The sequence below is a fragment of the Macaca mulatta genome, chromosome 16, assembly GCF_049350105.2.
Source record: "Macaca mulatta isolate MMU2019108-1 chromosome 16, T2T-MMU8v2.0, whole genome shotgun sequence".
In the NCBI taxonomy this organism is placed as follows: domain Eukaryota; kingdom Metazoa; phylum Chordata; class Mammalia; order Primates; family Cercopithecidae; genus Macaca; species Macaca mulatta.
This window is the reverse complement of record NC_133421.1, coordinates 44,745,888-44,772,320: the sequence shown is the minus strand read 5'-3', so window position 1 is coordinate 44,772,320 and position 26,433 is coordinate 44,745,888. Positions and strand designations below refer to the sequence as shown.

At 43.6% G+C, this 26,433-nt stretch overlaps 1 protein-coding gene and 2 long non-coding RNA genes across 4 annotated transcripts in view; 1 reads left to right on the top strand and 2 right to left on the bottom strand.

Annotated features, from left to right (window-relative positions):
- Positions 1-1,815: 1,815 nt before the first annotated feature.
- Positions 1,816-24,056, bottom strand: SLFN5 (schlafen family member 5). Of its 2 annotated transcripts, none has more exons than XM_028836203.2 (5): positions 23,893-24,056; positions 9,536-10,587; positions 7,961-8,086; positions 4,181-4,901; positions 1,816-4,006 (listed from the first exon to the last, which is right to left on the bottom strand). In XM_028836203.2, exons 2-5 carry the CDS (start codon positions 10,545-10,547, stop codon positions 3,196-3,198), a joined length of 2,670 nt encoding a protein of 889 aa, XP_028692036.2. In that variant the 5' UTR covers positions 10,548-10,587; positions 23,893-24,056; the 3' UTR covers positions 1,816-3,195. The 2 variants fall into 2 exon arrangements, with proteins under 2 accessions (XP_028692036.2, XP_014974561.3); XM_015119075.3 differs by having other exon boundaries at positions 23,984-24,056.
- Positions 23,692-25,797, top strand: LOC144335440 (uncharacterized). Its single transcript, XR_013406293.1, has 2 exons — positions 23,692-24,206; positions 25,160-25,797. It is a non-coding gene; the product is annotated as an uncharacterized LOC144335440 (long non-coding RNA).
- Positions 24,267-26,433, bottom strand: part of LOC144335441 (uncharacterized) — a 29,291-nt gene continuing 27,124 nt past the window's right edge. The window contains exon 2 of the long non-coding RNA XR_013406294.1: positions 24,267-24,523. This is a non-coding gene — a long non-coding RNA (uncharacterized LOC144335441). The remainder of the gene's footprint in view (positions 24,524-26,433) is intronic.

The following is a 26,433-nucleotide window of genomic DNA, read 5'->3' as shown; positions in this document are numbered from 1 at the left end:
TGCCTTCTAAGATGCTTCTGGTCAAGATAGAGGAACAGGGACCATATTTATCCTCCCTCCTGAAACAATTGCAAAATCAGACAAAATATATGAAACAACAGTTCTCAAGATATTGGAAATCAGTCAGTGAAGGATACTGGTCCCTGATCCCTGTCCTAATGCAGCATGTGGGAAACAGATGAGGTCACCTCTGTGACTGCCCCAGCTTACTGTCTGTAGAGTTTCTAGGCTGCAGTTCAGAGAGGGAGAACTTGGGTACAGTGGGACAGGCTTTCAACTCTTGTGTTACTGCATTTATGAACTTCTCAAGTTCTTCTATGGCATGAGACATCAATGGGGAGGTGTTGTTTGTTTTTTGAGACAGGGTCTCACTTTGTAACCCAGGCTGGATTACAATGGTACGATCTTGGCTCACCGTAACGTCTGCTTCCTTGGTTCAAGCAATTCTCTTGCCTCAGTCTTCCGAGTAGCTGGTATTACAGGGGTGCACAACCACACCCAGCTAATTTTTGCCTTTTTAGTGGAGACAGGATTTCACCATGTTGGCCAGGCTGATCTTGAACTCCTGACCTCAGGTTATCCACCTGCCTTGGCCTCCCAAATTTCTGGGATTACAGGCATGATCCACTGCGCCCAACCTGTGGTGAGTTGTCTTTTGTACCCTGAGTTATAATCCTTTCAGGATGGGTTCTTCATCTGGCTCATGCCATGTTTCTTTGCTACATTTTTCCCCATTGTCTTTCTGCCTAATGATCAGACCACTTATCTTTCTAATGCTTAATCAGGGCAGCTGGGTAGAGTCTTTCTTTTTACCTTAAGATGGTATGGAAGGGCTCTCTTTGGCAACTTTCTTAGATGAAGTAGACTTGTTTGGCTTCTTCTCCAGTGTGTAGCTGGAGGCCTGGGTGGTGTCTTCCATCTATTTTTCTGTAGTCTGATCTGATCTGGTGTGAGATGAGGGCCTCGCTGTTAACCTGGTTTCTACTCTTTATTGTTGCCTAGGAAATTCCATTAAATCCACTGAATTCCATGAAGGAGGCAAAGCATCCAGGAATAAGACACAGCTCCCTTCACTGAATTCATGTGAAATCCTGGAAAACCCCTCCTGTATCCACGAAGACTGCTTGGGGACAGTCAGGAGTTTTTGTGCTCAAGGGTCTCCCTGACGTTTCCCTGAGCTGCCTGCTCAATACCTCCGCCACCACCCTTCAAATTGCCATATTAACAAGAATTCTGGTTTTCTTTTCTTTATGTGACATCTATTCATGACTACACTGGGCAGGTGAGATAGTAGCTATGCCTTTATATAAAACTTTTAAATCCTATTTTTTATTTTATTTATTTATTTTTTAGAGACAGGGTCTTGTTCTGTCACCCAGACTGGAGTGCACTGGTATGATCACAGCTCACTGTAACCTCAGACTCCTGGGCTCAAATAATCCTTCCTCAGCCTTCTGAATAGCTAGGACTCCAGGTGCACACTACCATTCCCAGCTAATTTTATTTATTTATTTATTTATTTATTTGTTTGTTTGTTTTTGTAGAGACAGAGTCTTGCTATGTTGCTCAAGCTGGTCTTGAACTCCTGGGCTCAAACAGTCTTCCCACTTCAGCCTCCTAAAGTCCTGGGATTACAAGCATGAACCACCATGCCTAACCTATTCCAGTTTTTAAATTTTCATACATATCTGTTAGATGTTTATAGTGTAAGGCTGAACTCCATTCTTTGCTTCTCTGTTGCTGGTAAATTTTTGGCTATATTTTTACTAATTTTGCACATTCGTTCACATATTGGTAAAGGAACAGTCTGTGATCTGGATTTATTCAGATCTTTATTCAGATTACCAACTGTTTTATTAGTCATTTTATCTTAAATGTGTCTCTACTTACTAGTGATTTGCAGTATATTCCAAGTTAGTTATAAAAACATTTCACAATAGACTAATTTCATGCTTTCCTGTGAAACTGTCTTAAATTTAAAAAGTTTTTAATATTGTAAGTAGCTGCCAGAAATAAACCAATGCTAGCTTCAAGTTCATACTTCTTACAATGAGAATTTTAAATTTCTTTACTCTTGGGAAATAGCAGGGCCTTGCTGTTTTTAATAGTGAATCAACGCTTTGAATTTTTTAGTTTCTGTCTCTCAGAAAAGATGGATTTGTTTGGCTTTAAATATTGAGAAAGTTTCTAGAGACCCACGGGAAATGAGAAATATGCACTTTTGTAGCAATGACTTTTGAAAGACTAGCTAAAATCCTGAAGACTCAGCAGAAGAAAGATGTTAAACTGACTTTGTCGTTTTGTTGATTATTAAATTAAATGGAAACACAAAATGCAACCTTTGAGTCCAATACATTCATCCCCCTAGGCCCTCTGTCATCTTCAAATCAACCAGTGAAACACAGCGTGTCTCCCTGGGGGACTGTGGCAGTCTTACCTTCATGTAGTAACCTAAGACGCTCCGTAAGAATAAAAAATTAGAGCTAAGAAACAGATTTCAAATAACCAAGAGGCACACAAAAAGCATTTTAAAATACAGTGATCAAAAACACTAACGCCGTTAAAAGAAAAAGCAGGAAATGATAAAGTAATATAATGTGGTCTTGCAAAAAACAGCCTGTGATCTTACATTTCAAAACATGTCTCTCCTGTTCCTGGCACATACAAGGCCAGATGCGCTACCCGCTCCATCCTTCACATTCTCCCTGCACATCCCATTCAAACTTTTCCGCACACGGCCATGTTAAAAAGTAATGAAAAGATCTGAGTCTGCCTGGCACACTCAGAGATTCTCATGACAAGTTCTTCCCTCACTGAGCACTTCCCTGACCACGCAAAATAACCACCCCCTCCCTCCATCTACCTACACACATGTGCGTGCGCACATGCACACATACACACACACACACACACACACACACACACACACACACACACACCCCTCTGAGTCTCACGGTCCTCTAATTACTGATATCCCTTATTACTATGGGAAATTCCTTGTCTATCTATGTACTTGTCAGCGGTATGTCTCTGCCCTAAAGGAGAAATCTTACATCGATTCGTCCTCAATCCCCAGCACCTAGAAAAGTATGTGACTTAGTAAGTGAGTGTGTGCCTACATGTTTGGATCAAATGGTTTCACAGTTAATTAGAGATGAGAATCACTTAATTGTTTCTTAGGCTTGGGTTTTCCTGTCACACAGAAGCCTTCAGAATATACAGATGTCTTTTTGCCCTAGAAGCCAAACAGAGCAGAAGATTGTAGACCCCAGCTTGTTGGGTTACTCCTGCATTGATTCCAAATACGATATTTCTTTCCAGGCCAGAAAATCGACAGACACTGTCCAACACAATGTGATTGGTCAGAACATCCAATGCGTCACCGACCTGTAGTAACAAATCACATTCCTCATCGAGCTGAGACATTTTTCTCTTCCTCATTGCTGTTAGAAGCCTGTCTTTATATTTTTCCACTTCACTTGCTTTGGTGAAAAGCACAGCAATATCCCTCGGAGAATAACCATTCTGCAAGAGGAAACGGCATTTATCCGCTACATAGACCAGTATCTCCTCCAAGTTCAAGTCTTCAATAATCTCTAAGTTGCCTGGGACACCTTGAGCCCATTTAGGTTCATAGAGCATCACCAGGGACCCAGGGGGGAGGTTAGGTGGAAGATTTTGTCTGGCTTCCTGCATTATTTGTTGTAGGTAATTGGCTATTGGATCTGCACTGCGGACCACTCTGGTGATCTCTTCTCTTGGATACTGGTCTGAGAGAGGTGGGAGGCCACTGCAACTCAAGTGATTGGTCTGAAAGTAGTCCAGAAAGATCCAGAGAACTCCTGGGCCATCCCTTGCTGTCTGAGTGATGAACTTTGCTTTCCCATACCAGTCCCCATCTTCAGTGCGGAAATTCTGAGCGTCATCAATGACAATGTGCTGGACACGTTCAAAGTTGTTTTTCATGAAGTTTTTCCGGGTCACTGGCTGGCAGATGTTTTTTTTGCTGAAATAGTAAGAAACACAGTCAAGTTTTTCCCCAATGAAACAAACAAAGCCAATTCTACTCTTAAACCCCTCTGGGCATAGTAAATACAATATGAATTTTAGCAAGTAAACTGAAAGCCACACCAGCCACAGTCACTCAAGAAAAGAAAGTGAACACAGACAGGCAGCATACCTCACCAACTTCTTCAGGGGGTAATTTTCACAGATGTAGAGAATGTCAGTCGGTTCACAGTGAAACACATTCTTGATCTTCTCCATGATCTTAAGAGCCAAGATGGTCTTCCCTGATCCAGGTAAGCCATGAACAAACAACTCTTTGGTCTTGCGAAGGTTCTTTGAAAGCAACTCATACTGTTTATTTGTCAGTAGGTTCAAAACCTCAGAGCCCAGCTCTTCACTTAAGAAGGATTTGAACCCAAGCAAGACTATCACGAGGGACTGTAACAGGGCTTCCATGTGCTGGGGGGTCATGAAGTTATAGGATTCAGGGTAAATTTGTAAATATGAACCGCAAACGCTCTGTGCTTTTCTATCAGAATTCAGCACACAGACCAAGGGGGTAATGCATAACCTCCCAGTGTAGCCACCTTTGTTTACCAGCTTCTGCTTCAAAGAATAAGCAACTACCATAGAATAGCCCTTGCACCCTGCATCCCACTTGCTGAAGATGGTGTAGAGAATAGGGGTGTTGTTCTGGGAAATTAGAAGAGCATCACAGATGACTCCCTGCTTCTCTTGCAGACCTAAGTCCACAGCCCAGCTTTGAGAAAAAATCAATATTCCTTGAGAGAAAGGGCGCATTTCTGTATTTATTAAGTCTCTGAGTCCTTTATGTTGTGAGAAGAGTTCCTTGTAGAGGCTTTCTGGAGTATACACCACTCTGTCTGAAAATACTAGACAGGGAAAGAATGGGAAGAAATTAGAAAAGCCTCAGACAAGCTAGTAATCATCATTATACGTAGAAGGTTCAATCAACACTGGCACTCTACCATGTATCTACAATAGCTTATACATTAGTAATAAAAAGATAAACAATTCTCGTTTTGATGGAGCACTAATTAGCTGGTATAAACAGACAATAATAATTATGGTACAAAGTGGTCAATACAACCAGAGGGAAGGACAGAAAGTATTATGTGAATACCAAGGAAAGGTACAATTTAGGAAAGAAGAAAATATGAAAGTATGAAGAAGGAAACACCTGAGCTGATTCTTTTTTCTCTTTTTTCTTTTTCTTTTCCTTTTTTTTTTTTTTTTTTTTTTTTTGAGATGGAGTCTTACTCTGTCACACAGGCCAGAGTACAGTGGCATGATCTCAGCTCACTGCAACCTCTGTCTTCTGAGTTCAAGTGATTCTCCTGCCTCAGCCTCTGGAGTAGCTGGGACCAACGGTGTGCACCACCACGCCCAGCTAATTTTTCTATTTTTTGTAGAGATGGGGTTTCACCATGTTGGCCAGGCTAGTCTCAAACTCCTGGGCTCAGGTGATCTGCCTGCCTGGGCCTCCCAAAGTGCTGGGATTACAGGCGTGAGCCACCATACCCAGCCCTGAGCTGATTATTAAAGGATGACTTTGAGTTTGTGAGTTGAAGAGGAGAATAGAGAGATGGTCAAAAGAGGGCACATGAGTAACACTCAGGAACAAGAAACAGCAAGGAAGCCGGGCGCGGTGGCTCATGCCTGTGATCCCAGCACTCTGGGAGGCTGAGGCAGTTGGATCACTTAAGCCCAGGAGTTCAAGACCAGCCTGGCCAACATGGTGAAACCCCATCTCTACAAAAAATACAAAAATTAGCCAGGCATGGTGGTGCATGCCTGTAATCCCAGCTTCTCGGGGGGCTGAGGCACAAGAATCGCTTGAACCCAGGAGGCGGAGGTTGCGGTGAGCTGAGGTCACACCACTGCACTCCAGCCTGCGCAGCAGAGTGAGACCCTGTCTAAAAAAAAAAAAAAAAAAAAAAAAAAAAAGCAAGGTCCATTCAGGTCACTCACTCCAAGCAGTTTGTGTTGCTGACATCCAAAGCGTGAAGCAAAGAGGTGGAAATGAGGATGGGGAGGAAGGCATTAGAGTGCCATCTTAACACCTGGCAAGATTACGTACTGTATGGTTTCACTTACGGATGCCAGAGGTTAGGGATTTGGGGAGTGTTTGACTAAAAAGGGACAGCATGGAGACTCTTTTTCGGCGGGGGGAGGGACGTGGTCTTGCTCTGTCACCTAAACTGGGGTACAATGGTATGATCATGGCTCACTGCAGCCTCTACTTCCTGAGCTCAGGTGATTCTCCCACCTCAGTTTTCCAGGTAGCTGGGACTACAAGTACATGCCACCATATCCAGCTAATTTTTGTATTTCTTTGTAGAGACAGAGTTTCACCATGTTGCCTAGGCTGGTCTTAAACTCCTGGGCTCAAGTGATCCTCCCACCTCGGTCTCCTAAAGTGCCGGGATTACAGGTGTGAGCCACCTCACCCGGCCATCTCCCTTTTTCTTTCTGGTAGTATAAAATGATTCTAAGCTTCTTCCAGAAGAGAAATGCCATGATAATATCATGTTGGTGAAAGTGTATTTGGATATATGTTTTGGATTACAATCTGGCGATATCCATCTAAATTTACAAGCAATTATACTATTTGGAATTTTTTTCTTTTCTTTTCTTTTCTTTTTTGAGATGGAGTCTCGCTCTGTCGCCCAGGCTGGAGTGCAGTGGCACAATCTCGGCTCACTGCAACCTCCGCCTCCCAGGTTCAAGAAATTCTCTTTCTTCAACCTCCTGAGGAGCTGGGACCACCGGCGCACACCACCACGCCCAGCTAATTTTTTGTATTTTTGGTACAGAAGGGGTTTCACTCTGTTAGCCAGGATGGTCTTGATCTCCTGACCTTGTGATCCACCTGCCTCGGCCTCCCAAAGTGCTGGGATTACAGGCCTGAGCCACTGTGCCCGGCCACCACTTGGAATTTATCCTTAAAGAACACCTCAGGTATATTATGGTAAAATGTATACTGTAGCAATGTTTAAAAATGAAGAAATTAAACATCATATAAAAGTCCATCAAAAAAATGACTGGGCTGGGTGCTGTGGCTCATACCTGTAATCCCAGCACTTTGGGAGGCTGAGGTGGGTATATTACCTGACGTCGGAAGTTTAAGACCAGCCTGGCCAATATGGTGAAACCCCGTCTCTACTAAAAATGAAAAAAAAAAATAGCTGGGTGTGGTGGCAAGCACCTCTAATTCCAGCTACCTGGGAGGCTGAGGCAGAAGAACCGCTTGAACCCGGGAGGTGGAGATTGCAGTGAGCCAAGGTTTCACCATTGCACTCCAGCCTGGGCAACAAGAATGAAACTTTATCTCAAAAAAAAAAAAAAAAAAAGACTGGTGGCTGGGCATAGTGGCTCATGCCTGTATTCCCAGCACTTTGGGAAGCTCAGGTGGAAGGATTGCTTGAGTCCAGGAGTTTGAAACCAACCTGGGCAACACAGGGAGACTCCATCTCTACAAAAGTTAAAAAATTAGCCGGGCATAGTGGAGTGCCGCTACTTTGTAGAGATGGGGTCTTGCTATGTTGCCCAGGCTGGTCTCAAACTCCTGGACTTAAGCAATTCCACACCTCACCCAAGTGCTGGGATTATAGGTATGAACCACTGTGCCCAGTCTTTTCACTTTCTTTAAGGTATATTTTGAGGAACAGCTCTTAATTTTAATGTAGTAACATTTATCAATCTTTTTGTTTAAGTTTGATCCTTTTGTGTTTGGTTTAGGAAATCCTTTCCTACCCCAATGATATAATTACTCATATATATTTTCTACTGACAGTTTTAAAGGTTTGGCTTTCATATTTAAGTCCTTAAACCTCTGGAATTGATTCCGTATATAATATAAAGTAGGAGTCAATTTTTTATATGAATGAACAATCAACATATTCCAAAGCAACCAGAGATAGCCAATTACCTGGAAAGTAGCGTTTCTGCTGCTCTTTCAGACGTTCCAAATTCTTGTGAATGCACACGGTCTTGCTGCGGGGTGTGGCAGATGACAAACTCAACGCAAGGACCATCTCAGGACACCTGGAAAGATCTTAGGAAACAAGAACCAAGGATTCAATATGCAAAAAGGCAGACCCCAACTTACAGCTGAACTGTGCTGCAAAGTCTTTCACCTAGTCTTACAACTCAAGCCACGGCCCACAGATACTTGCCTTTACATCTCGGGTCAGCTCAGGAAAGCCTACTGAGGTTTTTGAAGGAAAAAACCTAGCATGAAGCAACACTTTTTAATTTTATTATGTCAAAACGAAACTATATTTCTATTATTTATTTATTTATATTTTGAGACAGTCTCACTCTGTTGCCCAGGCTGGAGTGCAGTGGCATGGTCTCAGCTCTCTGCAACCTCCGTCTCTCAGGTTCAAGCGATCCTCCTGAGTAGCTGGGATTACAAGCGTGCATCACCACATCCAGCTAATTTTTTGTATTTTTGATAGAGACGGAGTTTCACCATGTTGGCCAGGCTGGTCTCGAACTCCTGACCGCAGGTGATCTGCCCCCCTTGGACTCCCAAAGTGCTGGGATTATAGGCATGAGCCACCATACCCAGCCTGTTTTTATATTTTCAGAATGCTATTTTTAAAAGAAAAATGATGAGAAGATGCAAAGGCCAATGGATATAAATATCCAAGCAGATTCTGAAGTGGACTTTGTTTTTTCTGGACTTTTGAAGAAGTTACTATTGGTTTTCTCTTGTCTAATTTTATCTCAGGCTTTCCTTTTCCAGAGTAGATGCGTGTCACCAACCATCCTCTGGCTTATCACGTACTGGCTCCCCAAAGGAAAAAATGGGAAAACAGAGCGAAAGCCATGATTTGGTCATGTTTTGGTCCAAAAAAGGGAAGTGGGCAGTGAGAAAGGGCGAATATTTAAGAAGGGAAAGTCAGGTATAACTCCCAATGGAATCCCTCCCCCCATGTAAATGACGAGTTGATGGGTGCTGACGAGGTGATGGGTGCAGCACACCAACATGGCACAAGTATACATATGTAACAAATCTGCACGTTATGCACATGTACCCTACAACTTAAAGTATAATTTAAAAAAAAAAAAAGAAGGGAAAGTCAGAGGAAAGTGTCAGTAAATTAAAGGGGACACATCTGTACATGTGAAAAAAAGAAATTTCCTGACTAATTAAATGCAAGCTCATAATAGAAAAATAAGAGAAGAGGCTTGAATATGTGCATAAGAAAGGATGTGAAAATTGAAATAACTAGGTCAAACAGCCCCCTGCACCAGCCTTTAATGGGGCTACTAGCCAGGGCATCTATTGAATGAAGACTAATTAAGATGGCAGAAAAAAGGAAGGGCAATAATCCATGAACTGCATCTACAGGGATTAATAAGTCAGACAATTGCAACTGAGAGAGTAAATCTCTTTCCCCAGATTCCAAGGAATACCATGTCTCGCTTTCCTCCCTAATCTGCCCTGCCTTGCTGCCAGCAAACATTACAACCATTTTGGATATTGCTCCCTAACCTGGGTCGGCTTCCATCATCCAAGCAGTCCATTCTCTTGTGGGCAATTGTCTCACACGGTTGTCCTTCACCTGCCAGGAACTAGGCGCTTTGGCAAACACCGCACAGCAGAATTGCTCCACCTTGATTGCACAGACATATCCACGAAGGGCCCCCTTATCATGCACTTCAAGGAAGTTAAGGACATACTGTATCTCAGGCCTTTGTGTGCAGAAATGATGGACAGGTAGCTTCTTAATACAGCCATCAATAGAAGCCCTCAAGCTCGTAAGGTCTATTTTCTCTTTTTCACATCCGATCACTTGACAAGTCCCATCGTGCACACCAAAAAATACATATCCTCCTTCAGTATTTGCTAACGCAGAAACACACTTCGGAAGCCTGTCTTTAACACGGTGTGACACGTCTGTTGAGAACATTACAAATTCAACATGTTTGGACTCAGGAAAGTTGAGTTTTTCCAGATACTGAAGCCGCTTTCTATCAAATAAAGCAGCAGCTAAGGCCTTTGTGTTACCTTCATATTGTACACTACTCTGAGCTGCCTGTGGACTTAATGAATTGGAAACATTAATATTCGTAAGAGTCTGAGTCCTCCGTTTGAGGAATGCCAGAGCTTCCTGAGAATCCATGACATCAGTGGATGTTCTCTGTCTGTGGTACAAATTGGAGCATAAGGTAGCAAGTGGCACACCAGCCTCTGTGTTCCATGATTTCACAAAAATCAAAAAGTGGTTTTCCTGCTGCATCTCATCTAAATGGCTTCTGAAAATTGGAGGCACATCCAATCCTACTCCATGACTTTCATAATTGTAGCCTTTGTTCTCAATCTCAGCCTTGATTATGCCCCCACCAGAATTCAGCAGAGCACATACTGCTTGCAGGATGATTTCATTCTGTTTCTCCCGCAGGCGAGGGTCCATCTCCTGCCTCCACCGAGTCCCAAGGATGACTTTTCCTGCATCTACAACACACTCCGGAAAGTTTGTATTCGAATCAATCCTAAGACTCATCTTCTCAGCACTTGGCCTATTCCTATTCTGAAATGTTCTCCTGAAAAACAGAAAGATAGAACCATTAGAACAGGACAAGAATAGGAGAGGCAGGAAAATCAACAGATTAAGGCCATCCTGCTGAGGTTGGTCCATTCATTTATTCGTGATATGATTTGACTGTGTTCCCACCCAAATCTCATCTGGAACTGTAGCTCCCATAATTCCCATGTGTTGTAGGAGGAACCCGGTGGGAGATAATTGAGCCATGGTGGGCATTTCCCCCATTTTGTTCTCGTGGTAGTGAATAAGTCTCACGAGATCTGATGGTTTCATAAAGGGTTTCCCCTTTCACTTGGCTTTCATTTCTTTCTTGCCTGCCTCCACGTAAGACGTGGCTTTCACCTTCCGTCGTGATTGTCAGGCCTCCCCAGCCATGTGGAACTGTGAGTTCATTAAAGCTCTTTTTCTTTATAAATTAGTCTCAGGTTCGTCTTTAACAGCAGTGTGAAAATGGATGAATGCAATTCCCACATAGCTGGAGGTCAGATTTATACATGAATTTGTAAGGGGAGTTGAGGAACTGAGTCTGCTGGAAGCACACCACCCCTGAGTTTAAACTCCCAGTATTTGCCAGCTTTATGTCTTTGGGAAAATTGTTTTAACCTATTTTCATATACTCTGAAACAGGTTTAAAGGAACCAACCTGGTAGTGTTTTGTGAGATTAAAACAGAAAAAAAAAGCAGATATCCTGGAGAGATGAACAAGAATTTTCAAAGCATTGCTGTTCAAAATAGCAAAAAATTGGAAATAAATGTTGATAAGGTCATTCTCAGTATGGAAAATGACATTCACTTTCACTAAAACAGGCCCTATTTTGTTTTGTTTTTTTGAGACAGAGTCTAGCTCTTGTTGTCTGGGTTGGAGTGCAGTGGTGTGATCTCAGCTCACTGCAAACTCTGCTTCCTGGGTTCAAGCGATTCTCCTGCCTCAGCCTCCCGAGGATCTGGGACTACAGGTGCCTGCCACCATGCTTGGCTAATTTTTGTATTTTTAGCAGAGATGGGTTTCACCATGTTTGCCAGGCTAGTCTTGAACTCCTAACCTCCAGTGATCTGCCTGCCTTGGCCTCCCAAAGTGCTGGGATTACAGGCGTGAGCCACTGCGCCTGGCCTATATGCACTATTTTGAAAGAACTCTAAGAATACGATGTCGTAAAAAATACACAAACCACAGAACACATCTATTATGATTCCATTTATATGAAGTTCAAAAACAGGTAAAACTAAATAGTATATTATTTAGGGAGACATATATAGGTAGTAATATCATAAAGAAAAGTAAGGAAATAATAGACATGACATTCAAAATAGTGGCTACCTCTGGTTGGGGAGGAGGAGGATGGAATTAGGGAGACAGAAATAGGGGAGAAATATACAGGAAGCTTCTTAGCTTCTAGAAATGTATTTCTTAATTGGGGTGAATACGTGTGTGTTCATTTTAATATTATTTTTAACTATGCAATAAAGTTATATTCTCTGTTGTACGTGTGGTATACTTTACAATAAAATTATCCCAAAATGAAATAAGTTTTCATTTTTTCCCCAGCCATCGTTATACAAGTACAAGCTTTCTGCTTAGGCAGACAATGGTCCCCTGCAGGACTCCATCCATTGTTCCATGTATGCCTTTTCATCTCTAGTTAAAGCCCTAGGGCGCTACCTCCTAACTCTGACAGACACACAGATTAGATCAGATTCTGCTAAAATACCCATGCCTACGCACACATGCGCAGACATACACACACACACACACACACACACACACACACACACGCCATAGAAGTCGTTTTCTAAAAGCAGATTCAGTGTTTTCTACATTGTTTTTATTCCAACTTACATATTTCCCAGCAGTAAATGTAATATGTGCTCCATGTCCAAAAAAACAAAAAAAACCTAAAGGCAGAACTGAAGAAAAAGAACACTTATAAATTCACCATTTAAAGATATAGCATTTCTAATGCATTTCCTTCAGCACTTTTCTCTAAATATTTTTGTGTTGTTGGTTTGCAGAGCGATTAACAATAAGATTTGTCTTTTTTTAACATAATTAATCCTTTTTCTAATTAGAAGAATAACAGGAGATTCCAACGTAAGAATCCCAAGAAAGACGTCTGTCCCTCCTTCACCCCCATAGACTATTGAAAACAACAGTGAGTGTTTTAAAATCCAGAAATTTATTTATCTATTTATTTTTATTTTTTTGAGACAGAGCCTCGCTCTATTGCCCAGGCTGGAGTGCAGTGGCGCGATCTCGGCTCACTGCAGCCTCTGCCTCCTGGGTTCAAGTGATTCTCCTTCCTCAGCCTTCCGAGTAGCTGGGACTACAGGCGCAAGCCACCACGCCCAGCTAATTTTTGTATTTTTAGTAGAGACAGGGTTTTGCCATGTTAGCCAGGCTGTCTCGAACTCCTGATTTCAGGTGATCCACCCGCTTCAGCCTCCCAAATAGCTGGGATTACAGGCATAAGCCACCACGCCCGGCCGAAATTCAGAACTTTAAACCTCGATATATGTGCAAAAGGAATGCCAAGTGCAGTGAAAACCTGACCAGGGAAGTTGATGACACCAAAATAGAATGCCTGCAGTGACGGATGCTGGGCATTGCCAGCAAAATTTGAAGTTCTCTGAAGTAGGAAGAAAACCAGTGACTCATGCATGATTACAGAACCCTCTGTCATAAGAGTTGGCACCGTGAACTGAGATTTCAGATTTCGCACTATCTGGACAGTGTCCTTGCCCTGCCCCCTGCATTTCTTCCCTCAAAAAACTGGATGCAGGAAACAAGAGACTCAACAAGGAAAAGACGTTTAAAAATTCCCTGGCTGTTTGTGAAGGGAGGTCCGGGAACGACAGCTGTACAGCAGGCCTATAGATCACCAGGAAAACTACACAACAGAGCAGTAGGCTTCGGTGGACAGTGCCTAAGACCATGCAATTGACAGATCACTTAATCAGTTAGTAAACTGAAAGGGTGGAGAGTAGGGGATGAATTGGTCATAGGCACTTAGGAAGACAGGCAAATACAAAAGCAGTATAGTAAATAAAAGATAACCATAAAGCATTATTTGGCACCATTGTAAATAAAGTCCTAGTCATGATAATATAAGCCCTGAATATTGTTCTGATAAAAAATGATGATATAAGATACAGTTGTATTGGCAGGATGTGGAGAAGGAAGGCATAGGATAAGAAGTGTTGGCCAGGTGCAGTGGCTCATGCTTGTAATCCCAGCATTTTGGGAAGACAAAATGGGTGGATCACCTGAGGTTAGGAGTTCGAGACCAGCGTGGCCAACATGGTGACATCCCATCTCTATTAAAAACACAAAAATTAGCCAGGTATGGTGGCACACGGCTGTAGTACCAGCTACTCAAGAGGCTGAGGCATGAGAATCACTTGAGCCCAGGAGCTGGAGACTGCAGTGAGCTGAGATCATGCCACTGCACTCCAGCCTGGGTTACAGAGTGAGACTCCATCTAAAAAAAAAAAAAAAAAAAGTGTTAGCTATACTCAGGCCAGGCACAGTGGCTCACACCTATCATTCCCCCATTTTGGGAGGCCAAGGTGGGAGGATTGCTAGAGGCCAGGAGCCTGGGCAACATAATGAGATAATGGGTCCCCATCTCTTCAAAAACCAAAATACCAAGCATGGTGATATGCACCTGTAGTCCTACCTACTTGGGAAGCTGAGGTGGGAGGATCTCCTGAGCCCAGTGGATTGAGGCTGCAGTGAGCCAAGATCATACCACTGCACTCCAGCCTAGGTGATAGAGTGAGACCCTGTCTCCAAAGATTAGAGAGAGAGAGAGAGAGAGAAAGGGAGACAGAGAGAGGGAAATATACAGTCATCTTACAGAAACAAACAATATCTTCTGTGGTCTGAATGTTTGTAACTCCCTAAAGTTCATTGTTCAAATCCTAACCCCGAAGGAGATGGTATTAGGAGGTGGGGCCATTGGAAGCTGATTAGGTCACGAGGATGTACCCTCATAAGTGAGATTAGTGCCCTTGTGAAAGAGGTCCAAGGGAGCATATATGCCCCCCTACCATTCGAGGACCCAGTGAGAAGGCACCATCTATGAGGGCCCTCTCCAGATACTGAATCTCTCAGCACCTTGGACTTCCCAGCCACCAGAACTGTGGGCAGTAAATTTTTGTAGTTTATAAGCCGCCCAGTCCGTGGTATTTTGTTACAGCAGCCCAAATGGACTAAGACAATATCTAAAATAAGAGAGGGTAGGAGGGAGAACGGAGAAAATAAGCATGCTGTTTAGAAATACAGAAACAAATGTCGGAAGAAAAAGCCAGAGACACAAGAGGCTCCTGGCAAGCAGGAGAAGTGGGAGAGGGCAAGGCCATTCCTTACTGTGTCTAAGGAACTGTGATTTTCCAAACTACATTCATGAGACTTCCACTTCCAGTCAGAATAGAGTACTAGGGACTAGGCTACTCTCCTGTCTGAAACAACTAAAATATTTTTGAAGAAAATTTGATGAACACTAGAAAAAAATCAAGATCTAAGATGTTCCACAAACCTTAAGCACAAGAAATGTGAAAACAAAACAAAACAAAACAAAACAAAAAACATACTGAGGAACATCGTAATTAAGTTGTTCAAAACCAGTGATACAGAAAAAAATCTTCAAAGCATCCAGAGGAAAAAGGCACACTATATAGAGAAACAAAAAGTGACATTAGAATTTTTCTAGTATTATGTTGTTGACAGGTGACACACAACCTGAAAATAGCCTCAGCTGTCCTTTTTGGTTTTTGGTTTTTTAGAGACAGGGTTTCACTCTGTCACCCAGGCTGGAGTGCAGTCATGGCTCACTGCAGCCTTGAACTCCTAGGCTCAAGCTATCCTCCTGCCTTAGCCTCCCAAGTAGCTAGGACTACAGGAATGTGCCACAATGCACAGCTAATTTTTAAAATTTTTTATACAGACAGGGTCTTACAATGTTGCCTAGGCTGGTCTCAAACTCATGACCTCAAGCAAACCTCCTGTCTCAGCCTCTTAAAGTGCTGGGATTACAGGTATAAGCCACCATGCCCCACGGCTCAGCTGTCTTTTTAGTTTTCCCACGGATGTTGATTTAAGACAGTGACCAATTTGTCTATATCATAATGAGTAATTTCATGTAGAAATTTAGCTAATATCCATTTTAAATAATTTGGTGCCAGCAAGTGGCCATTTTGAGAGCACCAAAGATTATCAGAGTAAAGATTCAACCAGATTTTTTCATGGGCGGATCACCTGAGGGCAGGAGTTTGAGACCAGCCTGGCCAACATGGTGAAACCCTGTTTCTACTAAAAATAAATTACAAAATTAGCAGGGTGTGGTGGTGTGTGCCTATAATCCCAGCCACTCGGGAGGCTGAGGCAGGAGAATCACTTGAACCTGGGAGGTGGAGGTTGCAGTGAGCCGAGATCATGCCACTGCACTTCAGCGTGGGTGACAGAATGAGACTCTGTCTCAAACAAACAAACAATGGAATGTCTGTGTTGCATGAGAAACCATGAGGTCAGGCGAGGAGCGAGCCTAGAGTTAGTTTGGCAGAAGCATCATCAAGTTTTCCAGTGACAGCTAATGACCTAAAACAAGAGAAATAAGCCTTTTAAACAGGTCAAGAGTGAGGCTACAGTAAATAACGGGGTTTTAATGGTTTCCATGAAGTTAAAGGCCCAAGGGCGTGTCCAGATCGCTCTTGCACAAATAGAAAAAAATGGCTGTCTACGGTTGGGGTGCTTTGGGAAGGAGGCTGTTGAAGAACTGATTTCAGGTTCCAGGAGGTCTTTATGTTTGGACTTTCAAAGGAGAGAATCCCTCACTGAAGACAGTCAATCCGTAAAGAGGTGCTCCAATTTCAGAAAACTTTGGCACCTATTGTCTTCAATATCCAGTTAAACCTAGAAATTCTCCATCTGTCATTTTGTGAGGGATTTACAATAACTTTGGATAATCTTTAGTCTATCAGGAGAGAATATTTATCCCTTCTTAGACAGGTTTACCTCAAATAATGAATTGTGTTTTGGCAAAATTGTAACTTAGCCTTAAAAATTTTATGTCCCTTTTCTACTAAGGGTGAGAGCAAATAAATGGAATCCTTTTAACAGGCTTCCTTGTTCTCTGAACAAAGTAGATCATTTTTATATTGTATCAGAAGTGAATCACAAGGGAAAACTTATATCTTTTAACTCTTGATTGAGCATTTGGACAAAAACAGGGGCTTCGATGAATCTCTGGAGCATGACTGTCCAGTTATACCATTGTCCTTCCCAAGGCAAAGGCAGGAAAGTATTGACTGTCTTTGTCTAAAGGTGCACTGAAAAAGGCAGAGAAAATTTCTACTACAGTAAAGCAAGTGACTTCAGGTAATATTGATGACAGATGGTGTGTGAGTTAGGCACTACTAGGAAAAAAGAAATGACAATTTTGTTGATGGTTCTGAAGTCTTAAATCAGTATCTCCATCTACTTGGTTTCTTTGCTGGCAGGACAGGAGTGTTACTAGGGGATATAAGAGGACCTTTGCATATAAGGCCTTCAACTGTAAGTTCGAGTCCTTCCTTTGCTTCTCACTTCAATGGATATTGGGGAAGTTTGAGTAATCGTTTGACAGGATCTGTCTGAATTTAGTAAGTTCTGCTTATTATTTTGCTGCTCCAATTATTCGTCCTATGTGAGTGGAATTTTTAGCCCCTTACACTGTCAGGTTTGGTGTCAAGATATTTATTTGGAGTAGGCATCAAATATAATAGAGAAAGCAAAGGTGTATTCAGAGCAGGTGCAACTTGATTATGAATAGAGAAGTCTCTGAAACATCAGCACATATTACAGTTCCATTTGCAAATTAAGTCTCTATTAAATTTGGCATGGTATCAAAGAGCAGGAAGGAATGTTTTTCAGTCAAGGACTAAGGGCTACAGTTGAGGGCTGGGAGATGGAATAAATATGTGGCTTATATGTGGGTTATTTGAAATACCTACCACCTGTGTGGTATGTTTACTCAGAGGAAGAGATTGAGCAAAAGGGACAGGGTTTAACTTAGAAAGAGTAGCACCATGTTTACCAGAAATCCAGAAATTGATGAGTTTGACCACCTGTATTTATAGTTAAATCATCTTGAGTGTTTAGGGAAAGGCAGACTATTGGGTAGTTTCTCCTTCTTCTGAGCACCCTCGTTGATCTGAACTGATGGATTTTTATTTGTCTTGATTCTGTTTACAATATCTGTAAGTGTCCTTGTCAATAGGTGTTGATTGGGAAGTGAACCACAAGTTTATTTCGAGTCCTGTCTCATTTTAGTTCTAAAGCTCTTTCAAAATGTTCTGCCAGGTGTTACAATTCAGAAAAAGGGGTTGTTTTCCATTCTAATTTCTGTTTTAGAATTAAGTCTCCAATTTCATAATTAACTCCACTGACAAAATGAGATGAAAGGGCTGCTTTTTACCACCTTCTTTAACTGATGTGTTGGAAGGTATTTCCTAGTCTATCCTGAAAAAGTCCGATGGCTTTATTTTTTTGTTTGCATGGTCCGATGGATTTTTATTATAAATGTTTGGGGTATGGCTTTTAGGAGACTTTGCCTTACTTTTTGGATCCTTTTGCTTAAACCCTCAGATTTACTGGAAAGAGGGATACTGTGGGTCCCTTTCTGAGTCTGTCCAATTAGCTTTTGCCCTCCAGGATTTAACACCTTAGCTTCTGACCAACATGTGCACACGTTGATAGAGGTTAGGTAACCCTACGTCATATGTACCTAGAAGAATTCTAAATTCTTTTATGAATTTTTGCTGGTCTTGTCTGGGTTTAGGGAAACAAACTTTAAGTATGATTCTTAATTCAGCTCGGATCCAAGGTTTAAATTCTACAGATGCCTGCATACCTGGCTTAAAGACAGGGATGGATATTCAGAAGCAACTGGAATTTTGGAGTTTTACGAGAGTTATTGGGCAAAGGGAGGGGGTCTGAAAAAGGGGAAGAGAAGTGAGCAGTTGACTGAAGTACAGGAGAGAGATTATTGAAAGTAATGGCAAAAATCGCAATTACTCTTGCACCAACCTAATAGCAGGACAAGGGGGAAGAGAGAGAGCTGGATACAGGGAGGCAACTGGAAGACAAGAAAAAGAAGTATTTACTAGGGAAATTAGTCTAGTTCGTTGTTGCTTAAGTTTGTCAAATTTCCCATTGGCTTTGGGCAAAGAATCTTTCAATGAAAAAATTTTTGATCAGAATTTCATTTGGAGGCCTCTGCCTACCAACAAAAAAACTGCAGCCCCATTGATCCTGAGAAATCTTACTCCTGCTTTTCTAAGGTGCATGTCAAATGAACAATTTTGTTCAAGTCAAATGTTCCCCAAAGTAGCCAGTAAAGGCCCAAATCATCCTTGGAGTCATGCCATTAGGAAGGTAGGAAAGTAGGTGCATGAGTTAGTATTGTACAAAGAAGAAACAGTTTCTCCTAGGTGAGGAGGGTATGCAGACTTAGAAGACCCCATGAGAGCTGTTGGCCATCAGTAGGAGTATAATTCTTGTGCATTTTGCGTCTCAGGTCCCCAACCTTACAGTTGGCCACCTCCTAACACAGACCAGACAATCTTTGCCCCCGAGTAGGCAGAAAACCAGAGAGAGCACTCCCTGTGGACCAAAGTGAAGCTCTCAGGACAAAAACGCAAGACGGAAGGAGAACCTGAGCTGGTTTTATTGGTGACTCCACAATAAAATTTGTTCACATGGACGTGGGTTCAGGGAGAACCACAAACTCGCTGGACTGTGAAGCGAGCTTGAACAGGCTTATAGGACCTATGCCTGTGTCCGACCCTGCCATTCTCCTTCTTCAGACAAACCATTTTTAAACAGCACAACACAAACACACACAAAAGAGAGCCAAAAAAGGTGAAAGAGAATGGCCTGATTCCACCTAGGGCGCCAAATAAATGGACACCAATAACAAAACCCAGGTATCAAACGAGAATAAGTAGCTGAGGAACTCAACACAAAGAGACATTCAGAGCCAGTGCTGACTTATCACATCAGTGCAAACTCAACAAGCCACTCACTGCAAGGTGCAAGATGCCTCCGTAGCAGCCATCCTGTTTGAAAATGGGAGTCCACACAGTGGGCAGTGCAGATGGTATCTTGGTGGAACCTCCAAAGAAACTAAAGACATTAATGAAGTCTGCCTGGATGAGAACAAGCAGAGGCTGTTTATTCAGAGCTCACTATAACGAGGGAGTCAGTCGCCACCATCACTCACATTCGTCAGAGCCTCAAAGACAGGCAGGGGAAAGAAAGACTGATAGTGACAAAAAGGGAATGCTCAGGTATGGTATGATTCAAGGGTGTTGTCATAGGGAAGCTGGAAGCAGGCTAATCAGAAATGAACATCCTGTATGATTAGTTTGGGGAACATATTTGGCTTTCTCTGACTGGTCCTGAGTTGGAATCTGGAGCAAAAATTAAGGAAGCTGTCAGTTATTGACCAGGTCCTGACCACTACCAGTCAACTGCTGCAGAAGCTGTGGTTTGGCTTCCCAGGCTGGTTACTGCAGCAGTTGTGGGTCAGAGTTCTATTTTTGTATATGTCCTGGCCAGAGTTTATATAAAATTTCTAGAGAAAAATATAAGAGAAAATATTTTTGCCTTGGGTTAGGCAAACAATTCTTAAAGATGATGTTAGATGAACAAAAGAATTTTTTTTTTTTTTTTTTTTTTTTTGAGATGGAGTCTCCCTCTGCTGCCCAGGCTGGAGTACAGTGGCGCTATTTCGGTCACTGGAATCTCCGCCTCTTGGGTTCAAGCAATTCTCCTGCCTCAGACTCTCGAGTAGCTGGGATTATAGGTGCCCGCCGCCACCCCACCTGGGTAAATTTTGTAATTTTAGTAGAGATGGCATTTCACCATGTTGACCGGGCTGGTCTCAAACTCCTGACCTCAAGTGATCTCCCTGCCTCAGCCTCCCAGTGCTGGGTTTATAGGCATGAGCCACTGCACCCGCCCTAGATGCACAATAAATTTTTTCTAAATGATATATCGGACTTTAAGAACTTCTCTTTCTGAAAGACACTATTAAGAGAATGAAAATATAAGCCCCAGCCCATCAGAGGAGGGGGCAATAGAAGGAGCGAGAGCATCAGGATGGTGCTAATGGATGCTGGGCTTAATATCTAGGCGATGGGATGATCTGTGCAGCAAACCACCATGGCAACACATTTACCTATGTAACAAACCTGCATGTCCGGCACAAGTACCCCTGAACTTAAAATAAAAGTTTAAGAAAAAAAAGAAAATATAAGCCCCTGACTGGAAGAAGATATTTGCAAATTACATAACTGATAAAGAACTTGGACATAGATTACATACAGAACACTCAAAAAGTAATGATTAAAAAACCCGAATTTAAAAATGAATAAAAGACTTGAATAGACAATTTACCAAAGAAGATATATGGATACAAATAAGCACGTTGAATTACGCTCAACATCATTAGTCATTAGGGAAATGCCTATTAAAACTTCAGTTTTACACATCTATTCATCTATTAGAATGGCTAAAATGACAAACCATACTAGTTGTTGGTGAAGATGTGAAGGAATGGGCATCCTCATAAACTCCTGGTAGGGATCTAAAGGGGTATGACCATTTTGGAAAATAATTTGGCAGTTTCTTAAGAAGTTCTGCATATGCTTGCCATTTGACCCAGCCATTCCACACTAAAGTGTTTACCTAAGAGGAAAAAAAATAGGCATATGTCCATACAAAGACTTGTACATGAATGTTCATAACATTTTTATTTGTGAAAGCTATAAACTGGAAACAATCCAAATGCCCATCAGCAGATGAATGAAGAAGCCAATAATCATTATCCATATAATTGAAGACCACTCAACCATAACAAAAAGGAAAGAACTATTGGTACCCACGACAACATAGATGAATCTGAAAACAATGATGCTGAGTGACAGAAGCCAGACATAAAAGAGTGTATATCATATGATTCAATTTGCCATGACAATAATACTGGAAATGATTTCTATTTTCTAATAGTATAGAGTAGTCCTCCCTTGTCTTTGGTTTGGCTTTCCATGCTTTAGTTACCACAATAAGCTCTTGTCCAAAAATATTAAATTAAAAATTCCAGAAATAAATGATTCATAAGTTTCAAGTTTCATTCGGAGTAGCCTAATGAAATTTCATGCCATCCACTGCCTCTCACCCTGGGACATGAATCGTTTCTTTGTCTGGTGTACTCACCCTGTATATGCTACTAGCCCTTAGTCACTTGGTAGCCTTCTTACTTATCAGATCGACTCTAATATTGCTTATATTCAAGTAACCCTTATTTTATTTAATGGCCTCAAATCTCCAGAGTAGTGATGCTGGCAATTCAGACATGCCAAAGAAAAGCCTTTCTTTAAGCGAAACAGTGAAAGTATAGGAAAAAAACATAGTAGATACACAGTTTGGTGCTACCCATGGTTTCAGGCATCTGGTTTCAGGCATCAACGTAGGGTCTTGGGACATATCCCATGGTTAAAGTGGGACTGCTGTAAACACCTGTGAATTTTTACAATCAGGCCAGGAGTCAACCACAGCATTTTCCTCTTCTTCCTCTTACATGGAAATAATAAAACTGCTTATTTTCTTAAACAAAAGAGTTTAAGTCTCGTGACATTTTTATGGTGGGGGGAGTTCAAGCAATTCTCCTGCTTCTGGCTCCGAGTAGCTGGAATTACAGGCATGTGCCATCACACCCAGTTAATTTTGTTATTTTTTGCAGAGATGGGGTTTCACCTGTTGGCCAGGCTGGTCTCGAACTCCTGACCTCAAGTGAACTGCCCACCTCACGCGATACGCCCACCTTGGCCTCCCAAAGTGCCGGGATTACAGGCATAAGCCACTGTGCCCCGCCTCTCGTGACATTTAAAGGAAAGTTTCTGACACAGGATGTTATCACACTGAATTGCTTGCCTGTTATCCTGCCACAGGGACTCTCACTTCCCATCAGACAAACAGATTAGGAATCGGTTTCTTTTTCCCCTACAAAGGCAGGCACTGACTCCGCCCCCTTCTCACAGGGCAAGACCAGACAAACTCAAGCCACTGCTCTCACGTCCTAGAGGCTTGGCTCTAAACCACCGCCCTCCCACCCGCTATTGGTAGGGGAGGGGGAGAAACTATTGAAAAGTTTCCCCCATCCTCCCTCAAGCATCCCCTCCTGCCTGCATTAGTGCCAAAGGATCCCCTTCTGGTACAACCTAGACCCTCGAGATTTCAGGACCCCAACATTTTTAGTGACGAAACCATGAAAATTCTGATGAGGCCCTTGCTTGTTTGCACGTTAGCTACCCGCTTTTTGCCCAATATTCCTTTTTCTAGCAATATAATTATAAACTTTCGATGCACCGTTTCTTTGTCAAGCAGGAGGATATTGCCTCAGAGTCATAAAAAATTTTGCAGAAGGAATGAATGCCTTTAAGGGCATTGCGACCAGCTGCTGACGCCCGGAAGTCCAGTGGTTCAAGGTGTAATCTGAGACTAAGAAATAGACTTTCCCCCTAGGTTCCCTGAAAGTCCCCCTCCCTTCCTTCCTAGTCGCATAAAAACTCCCCGCTACTTATTTTTGTTAGGGTGGATTCGAGAGTCTTGCCCTCTTGCCTTCTCGCTTTTGCCAAATGGAATAAATCTTCCTCTGTCTCCAAGCACCTGTGTGTCAGTGTTTGGCATCAACAGCACATCTGGTTCCTGAGCCTGAGCCTGAATTTGGGCTTCTACAACTCTGGCTCCCGGGACACATGCAAGAGGGAAACGGACGGAATCACACCTTAGTCTCAGCCACTGCGGACAGAACCCACAGGGGCTCTAGTTAGTCACTGTATGGGGGATACAGGGCTTCGTGGGCTGCCCTAGTAGCCTGCCCCCGTTGTTACAGTTTCAAGACTGACGTTCCAAGCCAGGGGCTTATAGGCAAGGCTCTGGAACAAAGCCTCTTGTAATAGACTGGACATTGGCCCTATTTGTCCCCAGGCCACACCCATTTATCTTCATCCTCGGGAGGATGTCCTTCGTGCTCCTGAACCATGGGGAAATGTTGCCAGGCTTGGTTTGGCAAGATTTAGGCTGTGCTAGGTCGGCGTCTCTCCCTCCTCCCCAGCTCGCCCCGCTTTCCGAGCCTCCCCAGCTCCCGAGTCCTCCGCCGCTAGCTGTCGTTGGAGGTGCTCCTGAGTCAACAAACTAAATCTCCCCAGCGGGAAAGACGCTTTTCCGGCAGCGCCCAGACCCGGGGAGCTGCAGTCGCCGCACCTTGCCTTCACCACAGCCCCATAGGAGAACCCGCGCAGACTGGAGGAGGTTTGGGGAAGGCCTGGGCAAAGAAGCGCGGGGGATTCGTTACCCGCCGGGGTTCTCCTCTGCAGCGCGTCTCCCTCCAGGAGCAGGAAATGGAGCCTCCCAAGTCCAGAGCAGAGAAGATGAGCCCCCGGGGTCCCCGGCTTTTATCAGCTGAGCTACGTGACACCTCCCGGGGCGGGGCATCGTGCAGGAGACAGACAGAGGGACAGCCCAATCGCATCGTTACGTAGAGCGGGAAGCCCACTCCTGAAAAGACAACAGCCTTGGTAAACTTTGGGTGAACTGGGGAGAACTGAGGAGGGGAAGCGCTTTGTTGCTTCTCTGTGTTTTCTATTTTATTTTATTTTATTTTTAGATTTTCAGTTCTTATTTCACCCAGGGAAGCAGACCTGGGTATCCACCCCCACCTCCTCCAGAACCTCCTGGGCCCCCCTCGGAGTCTTCCTGGGACGCCACAGGCTTGGAGAGCTCTCCGCAGGTTTCTCCGCCAGCGCCTCCAAATCTTTCGATTTCTATTCGAATTACACAGTCAGCTGCTCCAGCTCTGTGCTGGAAGGAGGGCAAGGCGTACGGCGATGGGGCACTGGAAGGAAGGGAAAGCAGAAAATTAAGCCTCTGTTTTCGCCTCCCTCCTTCCCCCACTAATTTCAGAATGTTGCTTCCTCCTCCTTACTTTTGCTGGCGCTAAGGGCTCGGACCAGCACCTGCCAGGCGTAGGTGTGGCCACCGGGGCGAAACCTGGCAGGCTCTGGAAAGAGCGTTTTGCTGACAGGAAAGAGAAACTGTTCCTTGTATTCATCACCTACCGCAGACTTCATCACGCCCGGGTCTTAGACGGGGCTGTCAGATTTCAGTGTGTTTCTCCTAATTGTAGTACCAATTTGTACTGGGCGCTGGCGAAGGGCCTGGCTCCCCCAAGCGCAGCCCTCCCGAACTGCCCGTGCGTGCGGCGAGCGCTGCTGCCCTGTGTGGCCTGTGCTGGGAATCCGAGGGCCGAAGTGGACCCCGCCGCAGCACGAGGGGACGAGGGAACCAGGAGCTGGCTGCCTGGGGGCGGATTCGAACCCGTGCTCCCGGCGGATATAAGTAGCACTTGGGGACTCCTATTCAGCCCAATCCTGATTCCAACTGCCCTCTCTAGGTACCTACCCTTTACCCTTTTTCCGTTTTACAATTCTGGTGAGTAGATGTTTCTCTATCCCTTCTCCTCCAACTCCAGCACCCAGAGCCAGGAGGACTCCCGGAGCCCGCCCAGCAAGCCCCTCTCTCTTCGATCTTCTGCTCAAGAGCTCGAGGTCTCAGTAGACCCAACTGAGGAAAGGCCGCCTGTGGAGCCTGAGCCAGGCGCAGACTGGGTCGTCACAGTCTGGCCTGGGGCGCTGGAAGTCTTACTTCTCAAGAACGGGCAAGAGATCAGGCCTGACCCTTTGCAAGTGACAGAATCCAAAGCTTTGAGCTCATGGGAAAGTGGCTGGAAAGAAAGTCACTGCAGGGCCACACAGGTCTCTGACGAGGCTACCCAAGAACATTTAAATCCCTGCCCAGAGAAGAAGAGGCTCCAGTTGTCTTGCACTTCCTGGGAATTGGCAGTCCCTCAGAGCAGGGGTTCTGCAGCGACCGGGAGCGCGAGGAGACAAGGATGGTGGCCAGTTAGCAGAAAATCAAGGCAGACTGAACAGTCTGGAAAACACCACCTACGGTCACCTCTGGAGCCTGGGATTATGGGATAACTTTTCGATTTTTAAACGTATTGTCAAATAGCTAAAGTATACGGAAAGTACAAAATCATAGTAAATTGAACACCCGTGTATTCACCACACATTTTAAGCAATAACATTAGCAATATTTGTGTACCCAGCTGGTCTCATTCCCTCTTTCCACTTATCCCCTACTCACCTGATAACCAGTACAATTTTATGAATTTGAAGTTACTAATTCCCATGCAATTGTTTATACTTTTAGTACATGTGTATATGTCCCTCATCAACACATGACACTGTTTCAACACATTTATATGCATTTAAACTGCATGTAAATGGCATCATGTTGGCCAGATGCAGTTACTTACGACTGTAATTCCCGCACTTTGGGAGGCAGAGAGGGAAGATGGCTTGAGGCCCAGAGTTTGAGACCAGCCTGGGCAACATAGCAAGACTCTATCTCTACAAAAAAAAATTGTTTGTTTGTTTGAGACAGCGTCTCGCTCTGTCACTCAGGCTGGAGTGCAGTGGCGCAGTCTCGGTTTGCTGCAACGTCAGCCTCCAGGGTTCAAGTGATTCTCCTGCCTCAGCCTCCCAAGTAACTGGGACTACAGGTGTGCGCCACCACGCCCAGCTAATTTTTGTATTTTTAGTAGAGATGTGATTTCACCGTATTGGCCATGCTGGTCTACAAACTCTTGACCTCATGATCTGCCTGCCTCAGCTTCCCAAAATGCTGGGATTATAGGTGTGAGCCACTGCGCCCAGCTAAAAAAGTTGTTTTAAATTAGCT

Coding starts and splice junctions, on each gene's coding strand:
- SLFN5 (XM_028836203.2), bottom strand. CDS start 10,547: ATGAGTCTTAGGATTGATTCGAATACAAACTTTCCGGAGTGTGTTGTA. Junction 4,902..7,960: donor GCAGAAACGCTACTTTCCAG/GTAATTGGCTAT, acceptor TTCCCTGTCTAG/TATTTTCAGACAGAGTGGTG. Junction 4,007..4,180: donor CCCCTGAAGAAGTTGGTGAG/GTATGCTGCCTG, acceptor TTACTATTTCAG/CAAAAAAAACATCTGCCAGC.